The sequence below is a fragment of the Alternaria triticimaculans genome (genome assembly GCF_023758025.1).
Source record: "Alternaria triticimaculans strain BMP 0046 chromosome Unknown scaffold_2, whole genome shotgun sequence".
Classification (NCBI taxonomy): Eukaryota; Fungi; Ascomycota; class Dothideomycetes; order Pleosporales; family Pleosporaceae; genus Alternaria; species Alternaria triticimaculans.
The window spans coordinates 1,114,215-1,137,110 of NW_026055959.1; the positions used below are offsets into that span (position 1 = coordinate 1,114,215).

Consider the following 22,896-nt stretch of genomic DNA (forward strand, 5'->3'; position numbering starts at 1 on the left):
GCCTTATCTGGAGCACCTGGGCACTCGTTTGTTTCATGAATGGCCACCTGCCGCATTTTCCCTTTCGCTCGCGCCTGCCAGATGACTAGACATCCAACCAACCACCAGCATGTCATCTACACAGCCCTTGCTTGCGCATGCGCCCGTTACACCTCTTAGTACGACGACCAGCTCCGCCGTCCCGGTCGGCGCTCTCGCAGTGATCGAATGGTGCATCTTCGATGGCCATACACACAAAGACGTTGTGGGCATGTACAACGGCGCTGGCTATGGCAGCGTCAGCACCAAATACGGTATATCGTATCAGGTGAGGAGGTGGGGCCCAGTGTGGTATCAAGAGCAAGGCGCTGTCAGACCATGGGAACTCTACACGAAGATTGAGAAGGAAGACTTCATCAAAAGAGGATTAAGCGGCGAAGACTTCAAGTTTGTCCATCCGCGAGATCTGGATGTAGTGAATGGAGTTGTACACGTACGAGGACAGCCGCGAGGACAGAAAGAAAAGCGACGGGAAGCAGCAAGACGGAGGTCTCAGGGTAAGGCCGCGAAGCAACCGGGTGCGTCTTCTATACGGTCATCGGCAACTTGACTAAGAGAAACAACTTACTGATCTTTCACCGTGTAGTCAATACCGCCCAAAGCCGCAACGCCTCTCGAATGTCTTCAGCAACTCGCGCATCCAGTTCCAGCTCCCGCCCCCTTCGCACTCCCAATCAAGTACAACCCGGTCATTCACCCAATTCAACTCCACCACCGGTTATACCTGAGCACCTTCGGGTCGCGATCAAGGCCAAGCACGGCGAGTGGCTGAGGGCGAATGAAAGGGGAGAGACAGAAATGGCGGATTTAGTTGAGCAAAAGTTGGAAAGCCTCGAGCGACAAGCAATGAAGGTCAGCCTGCCGGGGTTCTTGGCGTGGAAGTTCGGACCAGAGCATATCGGCGCCGCGGTGAGCTGATGAGACAGACGGACGAGGAATCTCAAGTCAAATTGCCCTCTAGCCTTGTTATAACGTAGCCACTCGAAGCCTCCTACTTTCACTTCCTTTTTTCCGATCACAATCAGACCACACGCGCGGTTGTTGACTGACGCCTCTTGATATGAGCCCATGCACTCACGAGACTGACTGAAAATGGTTTTCACCGAGTGGGCTCCGCTCGTGCCTCTTACAAAGTCCGCGAGCCTGATCCTCCCGCTGCGCTTTTGCCCAATCTACTTATACTCTTGCCTCAACCTACTCTTTGCTACCAGCGACACTCCGGTGTAGGTGAAGAAGTACCACAACATCCAAGCATCGCAAAAGACACACGACAGCAAGCCGCTACATCAAACCAGCCGAAAGATTCTGCAACTGTGATCATGTCATCCACAGATAAGCCTACAGAAGAGGTTGACGCCTCAGCGCGGATGTCAACCACAGCACGGAAGCGTCGGTTGAATGAGCCCTACGTCGCCGCGGACGCTCCAGTGCTCCCTACAAATACCGCTTTCAACACGGACCAGCCCAGCGAGCATAATGACAACGAGGACGCGAACTCTCCGCCCATGAAAAAGCGCAAGACAAAGTCTAACTCACTGGGTGCGCACGCCAAAGTTGCTGCGAAAGAAATACCTAGCGATGAAGAGATCAAAGCCTTCATAGAGGGCCTGGCAGCTATCGAAGACTGGACTTCTCAGGTAGTTGACACTAAGTATATACAACTGGTGCAATGGTACGACGTCGAAGGCATCTCGATGAAACAGTGCGGCACCAAATGGGTAGAAGAAGGATATGCAGAAGGACGCGCAGACCCGAAAAAGCAGAAGACTGAGGTTACTGAATCAGGGATGTGGAAGCACTACGGCAGCCACGGGAGAAAGTTCCTCGAGGAGAAAGGTCTCGTGTGGGTATCTCCATCGGCGCGGAAGGCTTACAAGAAAAGAGTTAGCGACGTCGACCAGTCCAGAAAGACAATCCCAGACAAGACAGTTCCACACAAGACGATTTCACCCAAGACAGTCTCAGATCGGACGGAGCGCATACCATCACCTGGTATAGAAGAGGGAGAGCCGCTGACGATTGCTAGCCATACCAACGTGCTTGAGAGCAGTGAACACATGGCCGACGAACCAGTGCCCAGTATTCAGCGATACACCACACCGCAGCCGCAAGAGGAGGCCGCACGAGATCTTACGGAGGCTGCGATGCCTAAGCCAGAAGACTATCGTGTAGGCTTGCATCGTGGAGAGGATCAGGAGTTGATGTTCCTTCTCTCGAGGAAAGTGAAGGCAGAGTCGAGACCAAGCGACCTCATTTGTGACTTTGAGAAAAAAGGGAAGAGGTGAGTAAATCTATGCCAAACATGACTGCAGATGATAGAACTGACATCATGCGTCTTGACAGCCTTGCCGCCGCGAAATCAAGAGAGGTAACGAGCGATCCAGAGGCCGAGGCTGCAGAGGTCGTACGCTACAAGACCAGTCGAGCAACCGAAGATGTTCTGAGCTTTAAGCGGAAGACCGGTGACGTGCGCCGCGGACATCCCACTCGACCTGTTCTGAGCCGAAAGCAAGCCATCGAGCACTGCACCTTTATAAGGGACGCCATTCAAAACGATCCGACCGTCGATACGATCGAGTACGGAGAAGACATAGATGCCGATACTATCGCCCGCTTCGTCGCGTGCATCTCGCCCGACATCCGAGCGGCCCTGCCCACACACGATGTTGTCGGATTGGTCAACGCGGGTCACCCGGACACACGGACTACGGAGATCCAGTGGTCCATGCGAGAACTTGAAGACCTATACGTTTTCGCCCACACGATGGGCGCACTTGCGGTGTGCGACATGATCATCGATAGAGTATATGAGGAGCTGCACCGTACCCAGCAGCGCCTGATTCGCACCATCGATGGTACGATGGAGAAATTCGGATTCCGCCGCATGAGCCCAGCGTTCATGAATCTTCTATCGGAGAATGACACGCGAGCTTTCAATTTCTTTGTCTATGCTTTGGCCATGAAGGCCGAAGATACCCTGGAATTGCTGAGAATATCCAGGCTCGATAGTTGGTACCATGAATCTAAGCAGGCGTTGATGACAAAGCTGGAAATAATTTGGGCATCGGGAGCTAGCAAAAGCGAGTCGGCAGCGATATGTCCGACATACCATCACCATTGGAGCCCAGCGACAGAATGTTACAAGTCTGCAGTGTCCACGGCGCCCTTGATATCGAAATCCAACGCTGCAAAGCAATCGGCCGCCACGTCCCGTACGCTCCAGAAGCGACCTGAGCCCTACCAGCGCAAAGATCGCAAGGCCGAGGAAAAGAAGGAGGCCTGGGCCAAGAAGGTGGCATTCCAGAAGATCGATCGCGAGGCCAACGGAGCGCGTGGACATGGACCGGCGCAATTGAAAGCCGAGCAGGCCAGGCTTCAGAAGGTTCAGCAAGAGCTCCACGACGAAGACAAAGAGTACAACGATTCCTCCGACTCCTCACACTCGTCAGACGACGAAGACGTCAATGTGATCTTTGTGCAACTTCCTCGGGTATACAGCAGAGCTCGCGATCTCTTCCGAAACAGCCCTGGATCATATGCTGAACCATCCCAATACACTGTGATTGCGTCTGATCTGACGCATGCGAGATTCGCTGCCCGAAGCGGAGGTGGGCTGAACTATTCCGGCGAGGGTATGAATCTTTCCAAGGACACGGCGGAGATTCAGCGGAAGAAAGTAGCGATCGTGGAGGGTCAACTGCAGATGTTTCGCGACAGCGGTTACGACCCTGACAATCTGCAGGGCTCAGGCCAATTGCGCGCCATGTCTCAGAGGGCGAGTGAAGACGGGGAGATGATCGATGGAGACGAGAGCGACGACGAGGACTAGGATACTAGTTACGATGGAGAGGCGACGAGGGTGGTGAGCGCGAGCGCTATGATGCCTGGACTCGGTGTTTAGACTGGTAAGATTTCATATAACGAATACCTCGCACGCTAGAGCAGGAACTGCTGCGTGAGTCTTCAAGAGTTTGCTTGGTCGTGTACAGGGGAGAACGAAGGATACAATGCCTGCCGGGACAGGAGGACGATGGCTGGTCGAGCCTGGGTTGAGTTGTTGTGAGGGCGGTGGGCCATGTCCTGGTAGTTTACGCGCAATCGTGGTAGGGTAGAGAAATCGCGTCATGTTTGTCAAGCTGCCGAGGTCTCTTTGCTTGCGAGCGCATGTCTGTCCTTCCGCGCGTGCATGAGTCAGCATTCCGGACGCGTCGGCCCCACACGTGCGCAAACGTCATCGTCCCTGGAAGCTTCGGCCCAATTCGCGTCCTTGTCTATCTGAGCCAGCCCCAGCCCCTTGTCCAGCCCTACACATTGCGACGATAGCGACCATGCTTGCCACGACAACTGCCGACCGTAACCTGAGACGTCGATAACATCCCAAGGCCACAGCGTTCTTTATACCACGAATGGTGACATCGCCTCGCAGATGCCCCGGAATATTGCCGGTGGGGCAGCTCGGCGCATCAATTTGGGAGATTGTGCCGTAAATTGTCAGTCTGGTGTTGATCACACGTCTGTGCGAGGAGCAACGGTGATACTCAAGTATGGTGCTCGCGGTATAAGTGTGCTCGCGCCTGTACGTTCGTTGCCAATTCCATCTTCACGCTACCGCAGCGCCGCCATATTGACATCATCCTCAAAATGCGCTTCACAACCCTGTTCTGTATCATGCTTGCACCTCTTGTAGCCCTGGCGGCCCCAGCCGAGATACATAGCAGGTCAGATATACTTGCAGCCCGCCAGGCGCGTCCCACAAAGCCAGCACCGTGCGTGCGTGTGATGAACACAACCGAAGCGCAGACAGTTACGCGTGCCGAAGCCTTCGCCCAAGCTTTTATCTACAAGAAGGACATCAGTGAGGCGTTCAAATACATAGCCAAAGACTACATTGTAAGAGGGTCACGACGTCTTCAAGAGGATCAATGACGGCTAACCACGTATAGAACCACAACCCCGCTGCACAGAACGGGTCTGACTCCGCCTGGAACATCCTCTCTCCAATCTGGAGTTCGCAGAGCATCACACCATTACGTACAGCGTTCAAGTCCCCACAAAGCTGGCTTAACTATCGCACCGGAAGTTTTGGGGAAGTCGTTGACCGTTTTCGATGGGAGGGAGGGTGTATCGCGGAGCATGTAAGTCTTACTTCTCATACTAGAAGAGAATCATCACTGACGTGGCAATCTGCAGTGGGACCAAGGCGAGAGATTCCCGCCTCAATATGTCTGAATAGGCAATCGATTGATGCATATAACCACATATGATACGAACGTATGATCGAACAGATGTAGATACGTTGAGCCCAATAAATAACGACAGCGCAAACCCTTCGCGAATGAATCCCAGATATCCCACCAGCCTAAGAAAAGATGTGTCGTACACATGATACGTCTCTCTTGCACCATCACCGCAAGACCAATCTCGTTTAACTTTGACCGCAGAACGGTTCCCTCATGCGAGTCGTTTCGCAATATATCCGATATCACAGCGCCAACCCCTTCATCGTTTCACACTCGGGCGTGATTTCTGATGCGACAACATGAGAGCTCGAGAGCTAACCAGGCCAGGTCACATCTCAGACATCGATGCTGGACTTGCCCTTGTCTTCCTTGTCATCACCCTCAGGTCGGAGCTGCTCCTCGGAAGCCCTCGCGCTCTCATCGATGTAGCGCTCGGCATCAGCGTCGGCATCGAGATAGTCTTCTCCACGCAGCAAGCTGTACCGCGCTCCACCCTTGTTCGTCTCTTTGATCTGTGGGATTCCCACCGTCAGGTCGTGGTGACAGTTGGGGCACTCATGTACCGTCGGAGTACGCAACGCAAACCACATCGCTCGAGCCTTGCAAGCAAAGAAGTAGAAGTGGACAAACCTGTCATCATGTTAGCAACCCTACTGATGACTGGCTCGGACTTTGAACAACTTACATATTGACAATCATGGGAGCTGTTGCGTATCCAGCCAAGAAGCCATATCCCGCTGACCCCAGATCGTCAACCTCGACTGCCCAGATCGGAATGAGTATTGCAAGATAGGCGATACCCGCCAATCCGTCTAGGAGAGCGAACTTGGGGCCTGGCATACGATCGTGCCTTCGTTGGTGGACAATGCTCACCGTTGAAGCAACCGCAGTCATGGCGAGGGGGATATAGCCGAAGCAGAATGTAGTTACATCGCGATGGTCGTACCAATACCGGTAACTATGGGACTCCAGCGAGAGAACGGTGATGGCAATGAGGAAAGGTGTTGTGAGGGCACTGGCAAACAAATTCAGTACGCGAAGAGAACGTTCCTGCGCCATGATCATCTTGTTGGTTTGGGTAATCTGTTGGTATCTGAAAATGGAGGTGAAGACGAAAAGAGCCAGATGGCTTGGTGCAACAAAGACAAACTGAAGTCTACAGGTGTGTTTAAGTCACATCACCGACTGGGATAGCGTCTCATCATCTCTCAGGCAACAGCGAAAAGCACATAGCCGCAAGTGCATCAGAGCCGCGTGTACACACGAGGCGCTTTTTGGCATCGTCAGCCAATCGATGTGTCGCTCCGGCACGACAACGGTACTACGCAGCAGTAGTGAGACAGCGAGATCTTTTGTTTACTCCCCCGAGTATGTGTTTTGGCCAATGAACGTTGACGTTGGGTGGCTATGCCGGCTAGCCTTGGTATAGCGCAGGTGGGCGGATTACTCGGGTCCTGTGTCAGGCTCTCCGCAGTGCATGGACGCATGCTCAAGAATAGAATGGCCTCTGAGACGTCTCAATATCTGTCTACCTACATTCGGAGGTCTTTCCATGCATCGATTCACTCTTGCTCCTACATCGATAGAGAAGGTTGCACAAGTCACGTGACGTTTACATCATCCGGGCATGCATTGCGGTCATACTAAAGCTCGTTTCCGTGATATCCATGCCTTTCTTCCAAGTCGTAGAGTAGCGCCTGTTATTTATTCTGATCTTGGAGTGGGAAGCATGTCGCGTAGCCGCTTCCGCCAACGCTTGCGGCGTGTGGTTATCCAGGTAAGCAGAAATTACGTAGGTGACTAGGGAAGACCCTGAGGAAACCGTTGATTACTAAAACCCGCAAAGATCTTTTCGACGATCCGGACCTTTGTTCTCTTCGCATGCGTGTAAGCATGCACAACCAAACTTATTTCACAACACGGCCCTTTTGGCATCACGATGCACCCGACCTCCATATCTGCTGCCAGAGTGAACTCATCGGGTCTTATCGAGGTTTACACCTACAAACTCAGCTCCGGTTACGTGCAATACTTCAAAGCCGTCGCGCGTCATTTTGACATGCAAAACACGACTGACGTCTACCCAGACGTAGCCACAATATCTACGTTCCGCACTACTTTCACAGCCATCACGGAAGACCTAACCCGGAAGCTAGATCGCCTGCCCAAATACTCCGCATTGGCTCATCCTGAGACACTCCAACATTTCTTCCCAGGGCGCCGCCTGGATAGCGTTATCTCCTCCGCTCGATGACGACTATAAATCGTTCAGACGAGGGGTAAGAACAAAAGCCGCTTGTGAGAATTACGACCTATTCCACCGATGTGGAGTAAAACCCCGTGTGTTCTTTAGAATTATCGTTGATTACCGCCACTCTTATCATAAAATCATACTCCACGCTGGCCCAGTCCGCATGGCATTAGTTGTGAGTGGCTTGTCGCTATGGTCCTCGCGACGCCAATGGTAGCTGCCGATTCGTGTCGAATTCTGCACAATTATTCTAAGGTAGAAGCATACATTGGCTCATGAGGTGTTTGCTTATCAAGATTCAGTGATGTGTATGCAGCAACATGCGACACGGATTCTGGCCACCCCGCGGTACCGAGCATTGCATTTGCAACTTGATAAGCCCAATCAACTCCACGTAATGGTCAACATACCTTCTGCCTGTGGTTACCTCCCAAAATGATAGCCGCGCACGCGCCAAATCTGACGCACAACGCTGAGTTTCGGAGCATATATGATCGTCTAAGATCCCAAACCCTCCAAGGTTTACAGCGTAGAAGTCATCTCTGACCACAGCATCCAGCAAACACGAAACCAGACTTACGACATGACTCAACACACAGAAACACCCATGAATATTCCCAAACCATGGGAATCTGGCCGTCAGACTCAATTATACAGACTGCCTCGGCATTTATTCCGGACGATATTGGAACTTCTACCTTTATCATCTATGGCGACGTTCGCAATGACGAGCCACCACTCGAATACATTGGTCCGCTCCATCAAGAACCCTTTCGCCCTGATCAAGAAAGAAGGGAATGAGGCTGAGCGAGCGAGGTTCTCAATTCTGTGTTTCGACAAGCACTATCCGGACCATATCATATGTTATCATTGCGGCTCATACCATAAGCGCAAATCACCTGGTAGTCGGGATATCTGGGGTCAAAACGCCCCAGCCGCCTTCAAGTACGGGACCAGGACGATATGCAAACGGCGCACAACAAAGTTCGACGGGTTGGACTGGGAGACCGTCCACGAGATGATGCGCGGGTTCCGGCACTCCCCTCGGTATGGACACAATCTCCTGCGCCCTGAAGGCGTTCATCAACAGGGGTCAAAACGGTGGGGCAGTGACATCTATGCATTACCCTGTGATGGTCATTTGCTTTTGAGAAAGAGATGGGTCAGTGGTATTCCGGAAGTCGAGGATGTAGACCCCAAGGCCGTAGTATTTGGGATTCCATACTCGTTATGTCCACACCTGAACTCGGTCCTCAATATATATTCCATGGGTTGTGGTATAAGAAACGCTGTCTCTCGCTTCTACACGTATCATGATCCTGAGGACCTCAAGGATGGCTATGTTGATAAAGCCTTGCGGTGCACCGCCTGCCCTACCGAAGTGGTCATCGAAATAACTCCGCGAAGGCTGTTCATTGGAAATTGCGCAGACGAGTCGAGGTTTCCGAAATCAACCTATGTCGTAAGCGTCTCCAGATACGTCGACTTTGGCAAATGTCAGGATCCGGAGGACATTGAATGGAAGGCGCTCACAGAGCGGAGGCCGGGGTTCTGGAGACGCCTCTTTTCGAGGAGGGATAGCGAGTCGCTACACGGGGAAACAGCACGGTCAACGGTAGACCTTACACACCTGGAACCCGTTTGCGCGAGATTCAATGCGCGTCTCCACGCACCTCTGCTGTCCTCGCCGTCCCTCAGCAGTCCTACCGACCTTCGTCTGGCTATGCGTGATAGCACTGATGCACAACCTCCACCATACGCCGAGTGACCATAGTCAACAACATCGGGTCGCGAGAGTCCCAGCGAGCTGTGAACTGTGCGATGGGCGCATCCGGTAAGAAGCTTTGAAGGTGTCGGTTTCAACGAAATGCAGTACGCGCCTTCCTTCGACCCAGGATGATGCCCGGTCTTGCTTCGCGCGAGTTGTTGCGTCTGCACTTTGGTGTGCGGGATCCATGAATGGTTGTGATTGAGAACCAGACCGCAGTCTGAGTCAAAGGCGCATTCTATTCTTTCTCTATGGTTGTAATTTGTAGCTTTAGGATGTGTCGCAAGAGGGTGTGGCATGAACGGATTGGCGCAGGCCCGTAATGTCTAGGGGCAGCATGCCCTCACGACTGTATGCGTGGGCGCAAAATAGGGCCATTTCGGTCGCGCATCGAAGCAATTAGTCGTCTTGATCAATACTTGAGTGTTTGAACGTCAATCAATGCTGATCCAATAAGAGAAATGGCCAGCTCAATCGCACAGACCATCGGTACACCTTCCCTAATTCGGTGATGACGATGAGACGATTTCACACCCCCAGCCGTCCACAACGAAGACGGCTGATATGCGCCTTTTGCTCCCAACATATGCTTGTAGTCTCATTTGGCAGATCCTTACTTGCAGTACTCGCTAAGAAAGATTCCCGCTGCGCAATAACCCTTCTGAGAAATTACCCGCATTTATGCACACAATCGGAGTGAGATGAACGGAGAGTCCACCACGGATGTCTGTTTACCATACAGAATAAGGGGAGCATTCGAAATGAATAGATACAATACTCGCGCATGTACTAAAATTGGCTCGCTGTAGAAGCCTGGAGACAGTACACGGAATTCGTACATCAAGTCTGTGTTTGCATGTCTGCCTACACCATCCTCATGTCTGAAACGCCCACTAGCCGTTGGCTACATGTAGATCTCGTGGACCCTGACCAAGCTGTTGGGGGATGAATCTTTTGAATTTGTCTCTTGCACAAGTCGAGCTTTCAGGCGATCAGTCCCTTCCATATGAGCATCGTCAGGTGGTGGCTGCGGGCCATCGACCACGTGGAAACACAGAGATGCGTCGACAAGGCTGACGTCGTCGTCTGTTTCCGGCCTGAAGATAGTGATCTTGCTGATGGTCTTTTGGCCAAGTTGTAATTTGTGCTGCATGAGAAAGTAAGCGAACCCAGCACCGTTTGGAGATCCTGGTTTGGGTTAGTCTTACTGTATGTCATCGGAGTTGAACGCGACTTGCCTAGTAGCGCATGGCCCTGATCCGTAGTGGTAGAGAAGTCGGTTCCCGGCCACTCGCTTAGTTCGGTGTTACGGTCGCGTAGACAAGAAGCGATGATTTGATTAGTCACCTCGTTGGAGATGGCTATCATGAAGAAGTAGCGAATGTTCTTGATATTGGGGTTGTTACGAACCCAAAATCCCCAGATGATGTCTGAGAAAGCGCGAAGTTGAGGTAGGTCGTCTTTGTTCGGCTCCTTCGTACCACCGCCCCAGATAGTCTTGGCGGATGCTTGAGGGCTTTCAAGGAAGAGACCATAGATAGCGCCTCCTTTGGTGTTGATTCCGAATTCAAAATGCGCCTTTGTTGCCTGTAACGCCGTCAGCATCTAACTACTGCTCATACGCAAGCCTAAACTCACTCTGTATTGCTTGTTGTTACCTGCTGTGCTGTACCACTGATTGATAGCCGGGATCTGGTTGCCCTCATTATCTCTTTTCTCTGGGTCCCAATGCTCGACCCTATAGCACTGGTTATCTCCGCCTGCTGAAGTCGGCCGTCCGTCGAGACCAAGTGAGCGCATCGCATGTGAGAAATGCCAGTGCTCAGAAAAGCTGCAGCTGAACGACGATGAGCTAGTTTCTCGCCAGTACCAGTCCTGAAGCTCTATCTTGAGGTCACTATTGTAAGGCCTTGCAGCAGATGGGGGTTCGCGAGTATCTTTCATCTGACGGCCTGCGGTCTGATCAGAGCCTTCGAGACCACAGATCAGGGCGCCTCCTTTGGCTGCATTCTTGTTCCAATCCTCCTCCGCGGCATAATCATCGTCCCAGAAGGCCACCGTGGGGTGTAGTCCGTTGGGTTCACGGCTGGTCGAATTTGAAGATACGCGGGTGATGTTGCGGTCTGAGATGGGTGCGGAGGCCAGCGGAGTCTTGATAACTGTGTGTATGGCAACCGCGACGACAAGGGCGGTGACGAAGGTCATGTCGCTGATCGCTGCCAGGGAAACTGAACGAAGCAACAGATACAAGGAACGTCAGCAAGACGAACAGCGTGATACAAGAGGCAAGGCGCAAGACTAGCGGCTATTGGAGGCTGCCACAGTGACTTCGTAGGTGAAGGAGCGATTGTTCCACATCCCAATTTGCGCGCGTGTCTTCTATGACGAAGGTCTTGGAAAGGAAAGTGCAACCACTGATGAAGCATGCTTGGCCACGGGTTGTGTGATGCGTAAAGACGTTTTCCTAAGCTACCCAGCCTCTGGTCCAGGGCCACATAACACGCTATATGTATGGTTGACATTGGTTTCAATTTGCTAAATGCGGTCAAGGTGACCTCGGGATGTGAGAATGTAGCCGCGAAGCATTCGGACATGAAAATGCCATATACCGGAAAGCCATGATATCGAAAGCCATACGAAACAATCTTTCTGAGAACTACAGAACCCCAAATCACTGGTTGTTTCGTACCTCAGTCAGCCAGTCATCTCCCCGGTACTCATGCCACGGAGAAGGTTCTGTCGACGATTGAGCAAGAAAAATGAGGTATGTCGAATGCTATTCAGAGGCTCATCGGAACCCATGAGTCTTCAACGTCGTCGATCCAACAAATGTTCGCGGTGGCTATTCCATGTCCGGCTACCCAAACGCATCTTCATAGGGCTAGAGCAAAGGCTTTGCAGGTGGTGCAAGACCCAGGCGTGGGTGTGTACCCAGGCTCATGCATAACTGATTTCTGGATGAAAATAGCAATGCAGGTCCACAAGCTTTATGATAGACAGGATGTAGCGCGACGTTCTCAAGCACATTGCTGCCTCTAGCCTAGTCTTTCCCATGATTGCATCTCCCAGGGATAGGTATTCCTGCGGACTGGGCTGTATAGTGGGCTGTATAGTGTGCTAATATGATGCCGGGTCGAACGTATCGCGGACTAATATTACGGCTTGTATAGGTAGTGAATCGACGAGACGTGTAGAACGTGAGGGACGCGGAGGACGGATGATCGTGGAACGCATGCGCCGTAGCATCAGGCGGGCTTAGGTGGTGGCGCGCATTTCTAGTGCGGGATGTGGCCGGAAGGATTTCAAGGTAATAAGTTGAATGCAGATATGTTGTGTAGTGGCATCTTGACGTGCTCTATCATAGATAGCCTAATAGCCGCTATCTTAACCCTTAATGTATTAATATAATTCTAGTTTTATTTACTAAGGCGCTAGTCTAGAAGTAGATTTTTCTTTTTATAATACTACTTATTTATATAAACTAAAAATACTATAAAAGTTTAAAACTAACTTATAATACTAGCTTTTTTTTTTTTTTACTACTATTAAAATTACTTATTATAGTAATTAATTAATATATTTACTAATACTATTTACTACTTAAGTTTTTTTACTTAGTTAAAAAATTTTTTTTTAATAAGTATAAGCTATAGCTATACTAAAAATAGCTTTTAAAGTAGTACTTTTAGCTTTATAAGCTTATTAGTATAAAACTTAAAAAAGCTAAAAACTAAAATATTAGTAACTTTATACTATTACTTAAGTAAATTATATACTATTATTAAGCTACTTAAATATAAATATAGCTACTATTACTTTAAGCTTATAAAGTATTTACTAGCTTTTTTATATATATATTATTAGAAACCTATGTTCTAGATAGTTAGATAATATTATATAACCTAACTTAGCGCAAGTATAAGTAGATCTAGAAAATTATTACTTAAAAGATAATAATTTATCTATTCTTACTAAATAATATACTATTACTTTACTATTTTTTATATTTTATATTAATTAGTAGTTACTTATCTAATATTTAAATTATTTACCTTATAATACGCCTATATTATATAATATCTACTTATAATACTTATAGTAATAGTTATACACTAATAAATATTAATAATAATATAAAACTATTTAATATAGTAGTATTAGCTATAAGTTTATTAGTACTAACTTTTATTAAAAAGAAAGTATATAAGCTAATACCTTCTATATCTAAGATAGATAATAACGTTAGTAATAGCCTAATTCTACTACTATTACTATAGAATTATATTCTTACTTTTAATAAGACTTAGAATATTCTAGAAGAGGCTATTCTAGACTAGAAGCTATAACGCTTTTATACTTAGAAAACTCTTTAACTAAAGCGTATTAAGCTAGCTAAGTTATAAAACCTTTACGCTAGAGTTACTATAAGTAATTTAACTACTTTTAAAAAAAATATAAAAGCGCTATTTATAACTTACTTAGAGAATACTCTCTTTACTAAAGACTTTCTAAGACTTAAACTTTTATAGTTATTCTTAAAAACTAACTAAGTATAATATAATTACTAAAAGTAAAATTATAAGTTATACTTTTTTTATATACTATAAAGCTTTATAATAGAGATATAGAAAGTAGATTTTAGTACTATATATATCTCTAAGCTATTAAAAACTCTATAGTATACTTATTAGGTATTAGAGAGATACTAGAACTCTACCTAGACACTATTATAGGTAAACCTTAAGTATATTATATTAAACTTACTTAGTTTTTTATAAAAGTATAAATAATATACTTATAATTACTTTAAGCGCACTATATAGCGTAGTAATTAGAATTCTATAAACTTTTTAGATTATATAAGACTATTATAAAAGAAACTTAAATTAAACTAAATACTAAATATATAAGTACTAGAGTATACTATAGCCTTATAAAATAATATTAAAAAAAGCTTACTCTTACTCTTTATAGACTAATATTTTACACTTCTATAAGTAAAAAAATATACTAACTTTATTTTCTAATAAAAGTTCTATATTATAAAAAATAAGCTATAACTACCTAGAAAGAATAGACTTTAACTTACCTAAGATTAATCTAATATTTAGAGTACTAGTAAACTCTTAAAAAACGCTAAGTACGCTAGATTAGTTTAGAATAAGTTAAAAAGAAATAGTTTAGGTAATAATAATATATCTAAAAAGTAAATTATATACTATAAATATAGTAAAGTTAGTTATTATAAGAATAAATATCTAAAGGCTAATAAGTCTAATACTATAAGTAAGTTTACTAATAAGTTTAAGCTAGAAAAAAACTAAAAGTAGAAAAATTAATCTTCTACCTTACTACTTATATCTTTTTAAATAAAAAAAATAAGAATATAGAAATACTACGCAAGGCCTTATAGTTTACTCTATTTTAACTCTTAATAGTAAAGTTTACTCTTAAAATATTTAAGCCTAAAGAGGTAATAATTAATAGTAGTTTATAACTAAATCTTATCTCTACTATATTAGTAAAGAAGTAAGAATTAGTTATTAATTCTTTACTAAACCTTTTTATAAAAAAAGTTAATAGTAGAAAGCTTACTATCTATAAAATAACTAAAGTAGATATTACTATTACTAATTTATAGAGCTACGTAAAGACGTAGTATATTTTATTTATAGTATCTAACCTAAATAGGTATACTATATATTTAAAATTACTATAAATTAATTACTATAACTCTAGATTAAACTATACTTTATAGTATATACTCTTTAGAGATAATAAAGCTAAAGAGGTTAGCTCTTTTTAAAAGATTATAGTAGAAGATACTTAATTATTTAAAAAGAGTATACGTAATTCTAGTGTAAACGTGTATATCTATCTAGTAGGCGTAGTAGGTTAGAATAACTTATTCTTAGCTTAAATAAGTAATATACCTCTACTATATATAGAGTTTATTAATATTTGTTCTAAAAAGAACTTAGTAATTATTACTAAGTATAGCCTATAAGACTTAGCTTTAAACTTAGAACCTAGAATAAATCTACTATATATACTATTATATAATCTTTCTTAAACTAAGTTAGAGCTTTTTAGAAAGTACTTAGAAGAGTATATAGTATAAGAGTAAATAAGACGCTTAAAGTTACTAGCTAGTATACCTATCTTCTTTATTAAGAAGAAGAATAGCTCTATAAGACTATATATTAACTATTATAGCTTAAATAAGATTATAATTAAAAATAAATACTTACTATCTTTAATTATAGAGTCTTTAGACTGCTTAGTATAAGCTAAGTACTATACTAAGCTAGATATATAAGAGACTTACTATAGAATTTATATCTAGAAAGAAGATAAGTAGAAAACTATATTTTACACCTAATATAGTTATTTTAAGTATACTATAATGCCTTTTAGCTTTATAAATATATCTACTTAGTTTTAGATATATATTAACTAGACTTTTATTAGTCTAATTAATATATTATATATTATTTATCTAAATAATATTTTTATCTTCTTAAACACTCTTAAAGAATATAAAGTATATATTAAGAAAGTCTTATAGAGACTACGTAAGGCTAAGCTTTATTTAAAGCTTAGTAAGTATAAGTAGTATACTTAACGCACTAAGTACTTTAGTTATATTATTATACCTAATAGAATTAAGATTAACTAAAACTATATTAAGACTATTTAGAATTAGTCTAAGCTATATATAGTTTATAATATTTAGGTATTTATTAGCTTTATAAACTACTATTACTAATTTATTACTAGTTTTTCTAAATTAGCTTTACTATTAACTATTTTAATCTAGAAAAGCCTAAGCGTAGCTAAAAGTAGCTACGCTATATAAAGAGAGAAAAGCTAGTTTTTAAATATTAGTAAAGCTACTAGAAAAGCTTTCTATAAGCTTAAGAACTCTTTCTTAAAGAAACTAATCTTAGCTTACTTTAAAAGAGATTATAAAATAAAAGTTAAAGTTAATATATCTAGAGGTATAATATTAGATATTCTAAGCTAATATATTATAGAATTACCTAAGCTAGATAACTAGTACCTAGTTAACTTCTATTTATATAAGCTTATTATAGTAGAGTATAATTATAATATATATAACTAAGAACTATTAGCTATTATTAAAAGTTTAGAATATTAGTAATATTATCTTAAGAGTATTTATTTTAAAATCTTTACTAATTATGTAAACCTTAAGTAGTTTATAAAAACTAAAGCTCTTAACTATTATTAAGTTTAGTCTTACTTAGTACTTACGTAATATAATTTTAACTTAATTTATTATTCTAGAAGTACTAATTTAGTAAATAGTCTATTACGCTACTCTAATTATATAGCTAAGTTATAGAAGCTAGCCTAGAAGTATAATAAAGCCTTTATATAGCCTATAAGAGATATTATTTTTAATAAAAGTAAAAAGGCCTTCTTAGCTATAGCTGCGCTAATAAGGTCTAGTTCTAGACTAAAACTACTAAATAAATTAAGTAAAGCGCTTAATAAGTTTAAGTAAGTTAATTAAATTAAACTAAAATAGTAAGAGCTTATAAAAGATTAAAATACCTCTAATAAGGCTAGTAAATTCTTTTTAGAAGAATTAGACTTAGACATAAAATAAATAAACTTATTAAAATCTATTATAAGTTATAGTTACTTTTAGAAGCTTACTAATATAGAAAGTAAGTTAAAAGTACTTATAAAGTACTATAATAACCTACTAGTAGAATATTTTAGAGTAAAACGTATATTAGAAAAGCTCTAACGTTAATATACTTAGAAAAGTATAAGAAAGAACGTTACTAAGTATTATTATAATTGCTTAGCCTACTATAAAGTAACGCTAGCTTACTATAAACTATATAGTCTACTAGAACTTCTACCTTCTCTAGATTAACTCTAGAAGAAAGCTACTATAGATTTTATTATAGAGCTTTTCTCTAGTACTATATAAAGCTAAGTTTATAATATAATACTAGTTATTATATATAGACTTACTAAGATAGCCTATTATATTTTAGTAAGAGATAATTAGAATAGCTTAAACCTTGCTTAGGTCTAAATATATAAAGTTATCTACTTATATAGTATTCTAAAGTAGATTATCTTAAATAGAAGCTTACTAATAAATATAAAGTATTAGAATATCTTTTAATACTATTTAAACTCTAGAAAAGTTCTTATATCTATATTCTATCTTTAGATAAATAGTTAAACTAAGTAGTAAAACTAAATACTAGAATAGTACTTATAGTATTACTATACGCTAGAATAGAATAACTAGACTCTATAGATATTTATTAAGAAATTTACGTATAATAATAGTATTTACGTAACTACTAGTATAACTCTTTTTTAAGCTTATTATAGTATAAACCTAAAAGAAGTAGACTAGCTTAGTATAGTCTAGAGTAATAGAGAAAGCTCTATAAAGCTCTCTACTACTATAAAAGTACTTAGCTTATAAGCTAAGTATAAAAAAAAAATTATTATAGCTAATACTTATTAGAAAGTATATACTAATAAGAAAAAAATACCTCTTCTATTTAAAGTAGAAAATTAAGTTTTAATCTCTAATTAGTATATACGTTTTACTAGGCTAAAGAAAAAGCTAGATTAGAAGTATATAGGCTCTAGGCGTATAATAGCCTAGATTAGCCTATCTATATTTAAGATTAATATACTTAAACTAAAAGTAGTCTATTTAGTCTTTTATATATTACTTCTAGAACTATATAAGCTAACTAAATAATTATTATACCTACTAATATAAAGTATTAATACTATATATAAATTTAGTAATAACGTATATAATATTAACTAAATCTTAGATTAAAGGCGTAATAAGAATAATTAGTAAAAGTATTTTATTAAATAGTAAAGCTACTCTAATAAGAAAAACTCTTAGAAACTAGAGCTAGAGATTAGTATAAAGGCGCTATAAAAGTTTTAAAATAATAAAAGTATATAGCTTTAATATTAGTTTAAAAAGAAAAAACTTAAGTAGAGCTATAGACAGTCTTCTAAGAAGAAAAGAAATAAGTTAAAATAATACTTAGAGAATAAAACTAAGTATATCTTTACTAGTTTTTTTCTAATTTAGGTTTTTTAATATAGTATTTAATAGTACTATAGCCTAATAGCTTACCTTAGCTATTCTTATAATAATTATATAATACTTATTATAGATTATTATAACTTATTCTATATTATAAGGCTTTACTTCTATTAGTTTTTTATAAATCTTAGACTTTAAGATAAAATATTATATTTCTATAAGTTACTTAGAAGATAGATTTTATAAGACTTTAGTAATTCTTGCTAAGCTAAGTATACGCTAGAGAATAAGCTATTAAAGCCTATTATAAGTTAGAATAACCTAAAATAAGCTAAAAGTTCTAAATATTATACTTAAAGGCTACTTTTTTACTAGATTTACTACTAAATACCTAAACTAGTACCTAATACTCTAAAATTAAGCTATATACTACTAAAATAACCTAGAATAGCCTATTATAAAGTATTCTACCTATTCTTAGTATTATTATAAATTACGTTAGCTACTTTAATTTTCTTAGTAAAGACACTTTTCTAATCTTAGATAGTATTAACTCTACTATTTTTAAAAGTGTAGATTTTAGCAGCTTTATTTAATATAATCTTCTTAAGCTAAACCTTCTTAAAATTAATAATTATATACTATTATAAGTTAAAATAGCCTATAATAGTCTAGTATAGAGAAAACTTATTTTCTTAGAACTATTCTCTATTATATTATTAAAGGTGCGCTTCTACTTAGCTACGCAAACTTAATTAAAAGCTAAAACTAACTTTTTAGAGTAACTAGAAGTAGAGAAATAAACTAAAGACGTAGTAGACTAATAATAATAAGTTTTACTATTATAAAGAAAAAGCTTTTCTATATAAAGATAATATTATTTATTAGAAGTTAGAATAGCCTATAATAGCTTAGAATAGCTACTTACTTTTTAATAATCTTTTTAAAAGTTATAGCTATCTTTAGAAGTTTATTAGTAAAGCTCTAAATCTCTTAAGTAGTATAATTATAAATAGATTTAATCTACTAAGCTAAAGCTAGAACCTTAGTACTATTAGTATTAGTAAAAGATATAATCTAGGCGCTCTAATTATTAACTTAATAAAGTAGATTATAGTTATAAATAGTAATAGAGCTTTAATTAATCTTTTATAAAAGATTACTAATAGTATAATTAAAGTAACTATTATCTAATTCTACTTAAGAGAACTATATAATAAGTTAGTATAGATTATAATAGCCTATTATAGAGTATTATAACTTACTATATAGTAATCTTAGTTAAGAACCTAGCACCTAAGGCACTTAGACTAATAGTAAGTCTTACTATTTATAACGTAGAACTAGCTACTTAAAAAACTAATATACTTAGCGTATTTTAGAATTTTTTTCTTATTTAGTAGGTAGATAAAGTAATAGCTAACTTTTTTAAAGTACTTAACGCTACTAGTAAAGAAGAATATAATATAGTAGTAATAAGAGTTTATAGCCTACTTACTATATTTTATAAAAATATTTAAAATATTAGTAAAGTTTATAGTAGACTATTCTAAGCTATAATAGCTTTAGATAGGTCTTCTAAAGGCTAGATAAGGTAAAGTTATTAAAAGTAAGCGTAAATATAAGTAAAATAAATAGTATAATATAGATAGTTATCTACTAGTATTATATTAGCTTAGTTATATTTTAGTAACTTATAATACTTTATAATAGCCTATAATAGACTATTATAGGCTATCTAGGCTACTAGTAGAAAATATTAAGATTAGAAGTACTTACCTAATTATTATTAGTTAGTATAGAAGTAATAGTTAAGAAATTTAAAAGATTTTAATATAATATTACTAAGACGCTAGCTACTAGCGTAGGTAGTAGTATTTACTATAATATTCTATTATTATCTATTTTAGTAGTAAGTAAGAAAATTACTAGGTAAAAGTAAAGATAAGTTTAAAAAATAACTTTTTTATAAAATAGCGTATTCTATATCTACTAATATACGCCTTAATTACTAAATAATAATAATTTATAAAATAGCTTACTTTAGCCTAAAATAACCTATTCTACTTAACTCTAAGAAATTAAAGCTAAAAAGAGAGATATTATTAGAAACTTATATTCTAGATAGTTAAATAATATTATATAACCTAACTTAGCATAAGTATAAGTAGATTTAGAAAATTATTACCTAGAAAGTAATAATTTATCTATTCTTACTAGATAATATACTATTACTCTACTATCTTTTATATTTTATATTAATTAGTAGTTACTTATCTAATATATATAGCTAGTACTAATAGCTTTTTAGTAAATAAAGCTTTATAATAAATTATATTAAGTTTAAAATTTAAAGTAAAAACTAAAAAAGTAAAATAAACTACTTAGTTATTAGTAAAAATAAAAAAATAGTAGTTAAAAGAATTTTAAAGTAGTAAAGTATTTATAATTATAATAAAAAAATAAAAATAGTAGTAGTAAATATACTTTTATAAATATATTATTTAAGCTTTAACTTTAGTTTTATAGTATAGAATATTTTTATTTTATAAGCTATTATAATAACTTATTATATATTTATTATAAAGTTATTTTAAGCTACTATAAATATATATAAAAATAACTACTTTAAATAAATAGCTTAGTAAACTACTATTACTAAATATTTTTTTCTTAATATATATAACTAAAGTACTTTTATAAAAAGACTTCTTAGGCTTAAGCGCGAAAGACAGAGAAGCTGCTATCTCGACGAAGACCGCAGGCCCCGGGGGCGGCGGGGCGCCTGATGCGTGTCTAGCGTGTCACGGAAAGTGGGGCATCGCGGTCGCGTCTCTAGGTCGCGTGGCTCGTCTCCTCATCCATCTCATCATTGCCGCTGTCACCAGCAAACGTGCGATCATCAACGCAACTTATCCTCATGTCTCAATCAGCGTTCTGCCTACCACCCAAGGTATCTCCTCATATTTTTTAGGCCTATACTGGTTGCAGCGTCGCATCCGTTTGCTTCCTTCGGAAAACATCCACGTTCGCCCGTGTGCTGCAACTAGACCCCAGTCCCTTTCGAGTTCAGCTTCCACGTAGACATTGGATATGATCTCGTCATAGTCGTTCACATTTCATCTCACCATCTCCAACAACTTACCCTCTGACGCTGTCCTCGCTTTTCACGATGTTGCATACGCTTGCAACGTCAGTCTATTGAGTGGCAGTCAGTTGCGTCGCAACTATTCAGATCGGTCTGTTTCGATAATGAGAATGCTTGGAACACGCGTCTCATGCTTGCTAGAATCATCAATGTGAGTCGCAGCGTATTAACCTCGAATCTCCGAGTGAATCGAGTCCCACTAGCATACCTACCTAGACCGATGGGTGTGTCTACTTGCAGCTAGATCGTCAACAGCTCTTACGTGAGCTTGAAACCCGGTATATACGTACAGCAGATGTGGAAGTACAAGGATCAGGAAGAGAAGTGGACACAACAACCCTACCAAGAGTACAACGTGATATCACTTCCTGGAGCAAGAGCGGTGATGTTACGGACAGGGTTCAATGACTACAAGCTCAGAGGAATGCTCTCGAGGCTCTTGCCACGATCTGCTCTTGGTGACAAGGATATAAACATTTGCGCTCCAATTCATTTGACACCTCTGCCAGCCCGAGCGGTGTGTAGTCGCACACTCTTTCACTTAGCATGCTGGCCACGCCGTTGCCTACGCGGACTTGCCCCTCACTCTGTCGCGCCTTCCTCACGGACCCTACTTTCGAGACCCTCACCACCCGACTAGCGCTTGTGCCTAGCTCTTCTGTTGTATATCAGCTCGCGCCCACCGGCCTCGTACAGCTTCCCCTCCACCGCGCCTTCCACTCGCTTCCTCAACCCTCTTTCGCCCTCTTCAAAATCGAAGCAATTGCGGACGACGACTGCAGCTTCCGACGATGCGCTTTTCCGTCTTCACTCTTCTAGGGCTGGCCGCTACCGGTGGCTACGCCGGCAGCTCTCCATCCTCTACGGTCGCTTCTACGGTCGGCAGCGGACAGGCTGGAATCCAGGGTGCGGCGGATCCCTCGTCCATCTTAATTCCCCGACAATACGGAATTCCGACCGACCCGATCTCGGTCACGACATCTGTACAAGGTACCGTCGTTCCACCGACCAGCGTCCACTATCCCCCGGTCGCCTCCAGCGTGGTTGCTGTCCCGCCTCCATCCATCGTGTCTTCGGTGCAAGGCTCTCCCCGCCCGCCTCCGTCCTCCGTGGTCGCTATACCACCGCCTACAATTGTGTCTTCGATACAAGGCTCACCTCGACCTTCCGCATCCTCTGTAGTCGCTGTCCCGCCACCGTCCATTGTGTCTTCGGTGCAAGGCTCTGCGAGCCCGTCCTCTGCAGTCGCTGTCCCACCCCCATCGATCGTGTCTTCAGTACAGGGCTCCGCAACTCCATCCTCAGTGGTATGGAGCAGCCAGCCCTCGTCTCAAGCTGCATCATCTCAGTCGGCATCCTCGGTGCAAGCCTCCGCGC

The 22,896-nt window shown here is 40.8% G+C and overlaps 3 protein-coding genes across 3 annotated transcripts; 1 reads left to right on the top strand and 2 right to left on the bottom strand.

The window, feature by feature from the left end:
* Positions 1-109: 109 nt before the first annotated feature.
* Positions 110-3,868, top strand: J4E78_002053 (uncharacterized protein; the record flags this gene model as incomplete). The annotated part of the gene is made up of 3 exons (XM_049362703.1): positions 110-557; positions 1,267-2,320; positions 2,383-3,868. The coding sequence occupies 3 exons, from the start codon at positions 110-112 to the stop codon at positions 3,866-3,868; spliced, it is 2,988 nt and encodes a 995-aa protein (XP_049225295.1).
* Positions 3,869-5,614: 1,746 nt separating this feature from the next.
* Positions 5,615-6,344, bottom strand: J4E78_002054 (uncharacterized protein; the record flags this gene model as incomplete). The annotated part of the gene is made up of 3 exons (XM_049362704.1): positions 5,615-5,791; positions 5,843-5,909; positions 5,965-6,344. The coding sequence occupies 3 exons, from the start codon at positions 6,342-6,344 to the stop codon at positions 5,615-5,617; spliced, it is 624 nt and encodes a 207-aa protein (XP_049225296.1).
* Positions 6,345-10,202: 3,858 nt separating this feature from the next.
* On the bottom strand, positions 10,203-11,503 carry J4E78_002055 (uncharacterized protein; the record flags this gene model as incomplete). Its single annotated transcript, XM_049362705.1, has 3 exons — positions 10,203-10,486; positions 10,507-10,885; positions 10,937-11,503. The coding sequence occupies 3 exons, from the start codon at positions 11,501-11,503 to the stop codon at positions 10,203-10,205; spliced, it is 1,230 nt and encodes a 409-aa protein (XP_049225297.1).
* Positions 11,504-22,896: the final 11,393 nt, after the last annotated feature.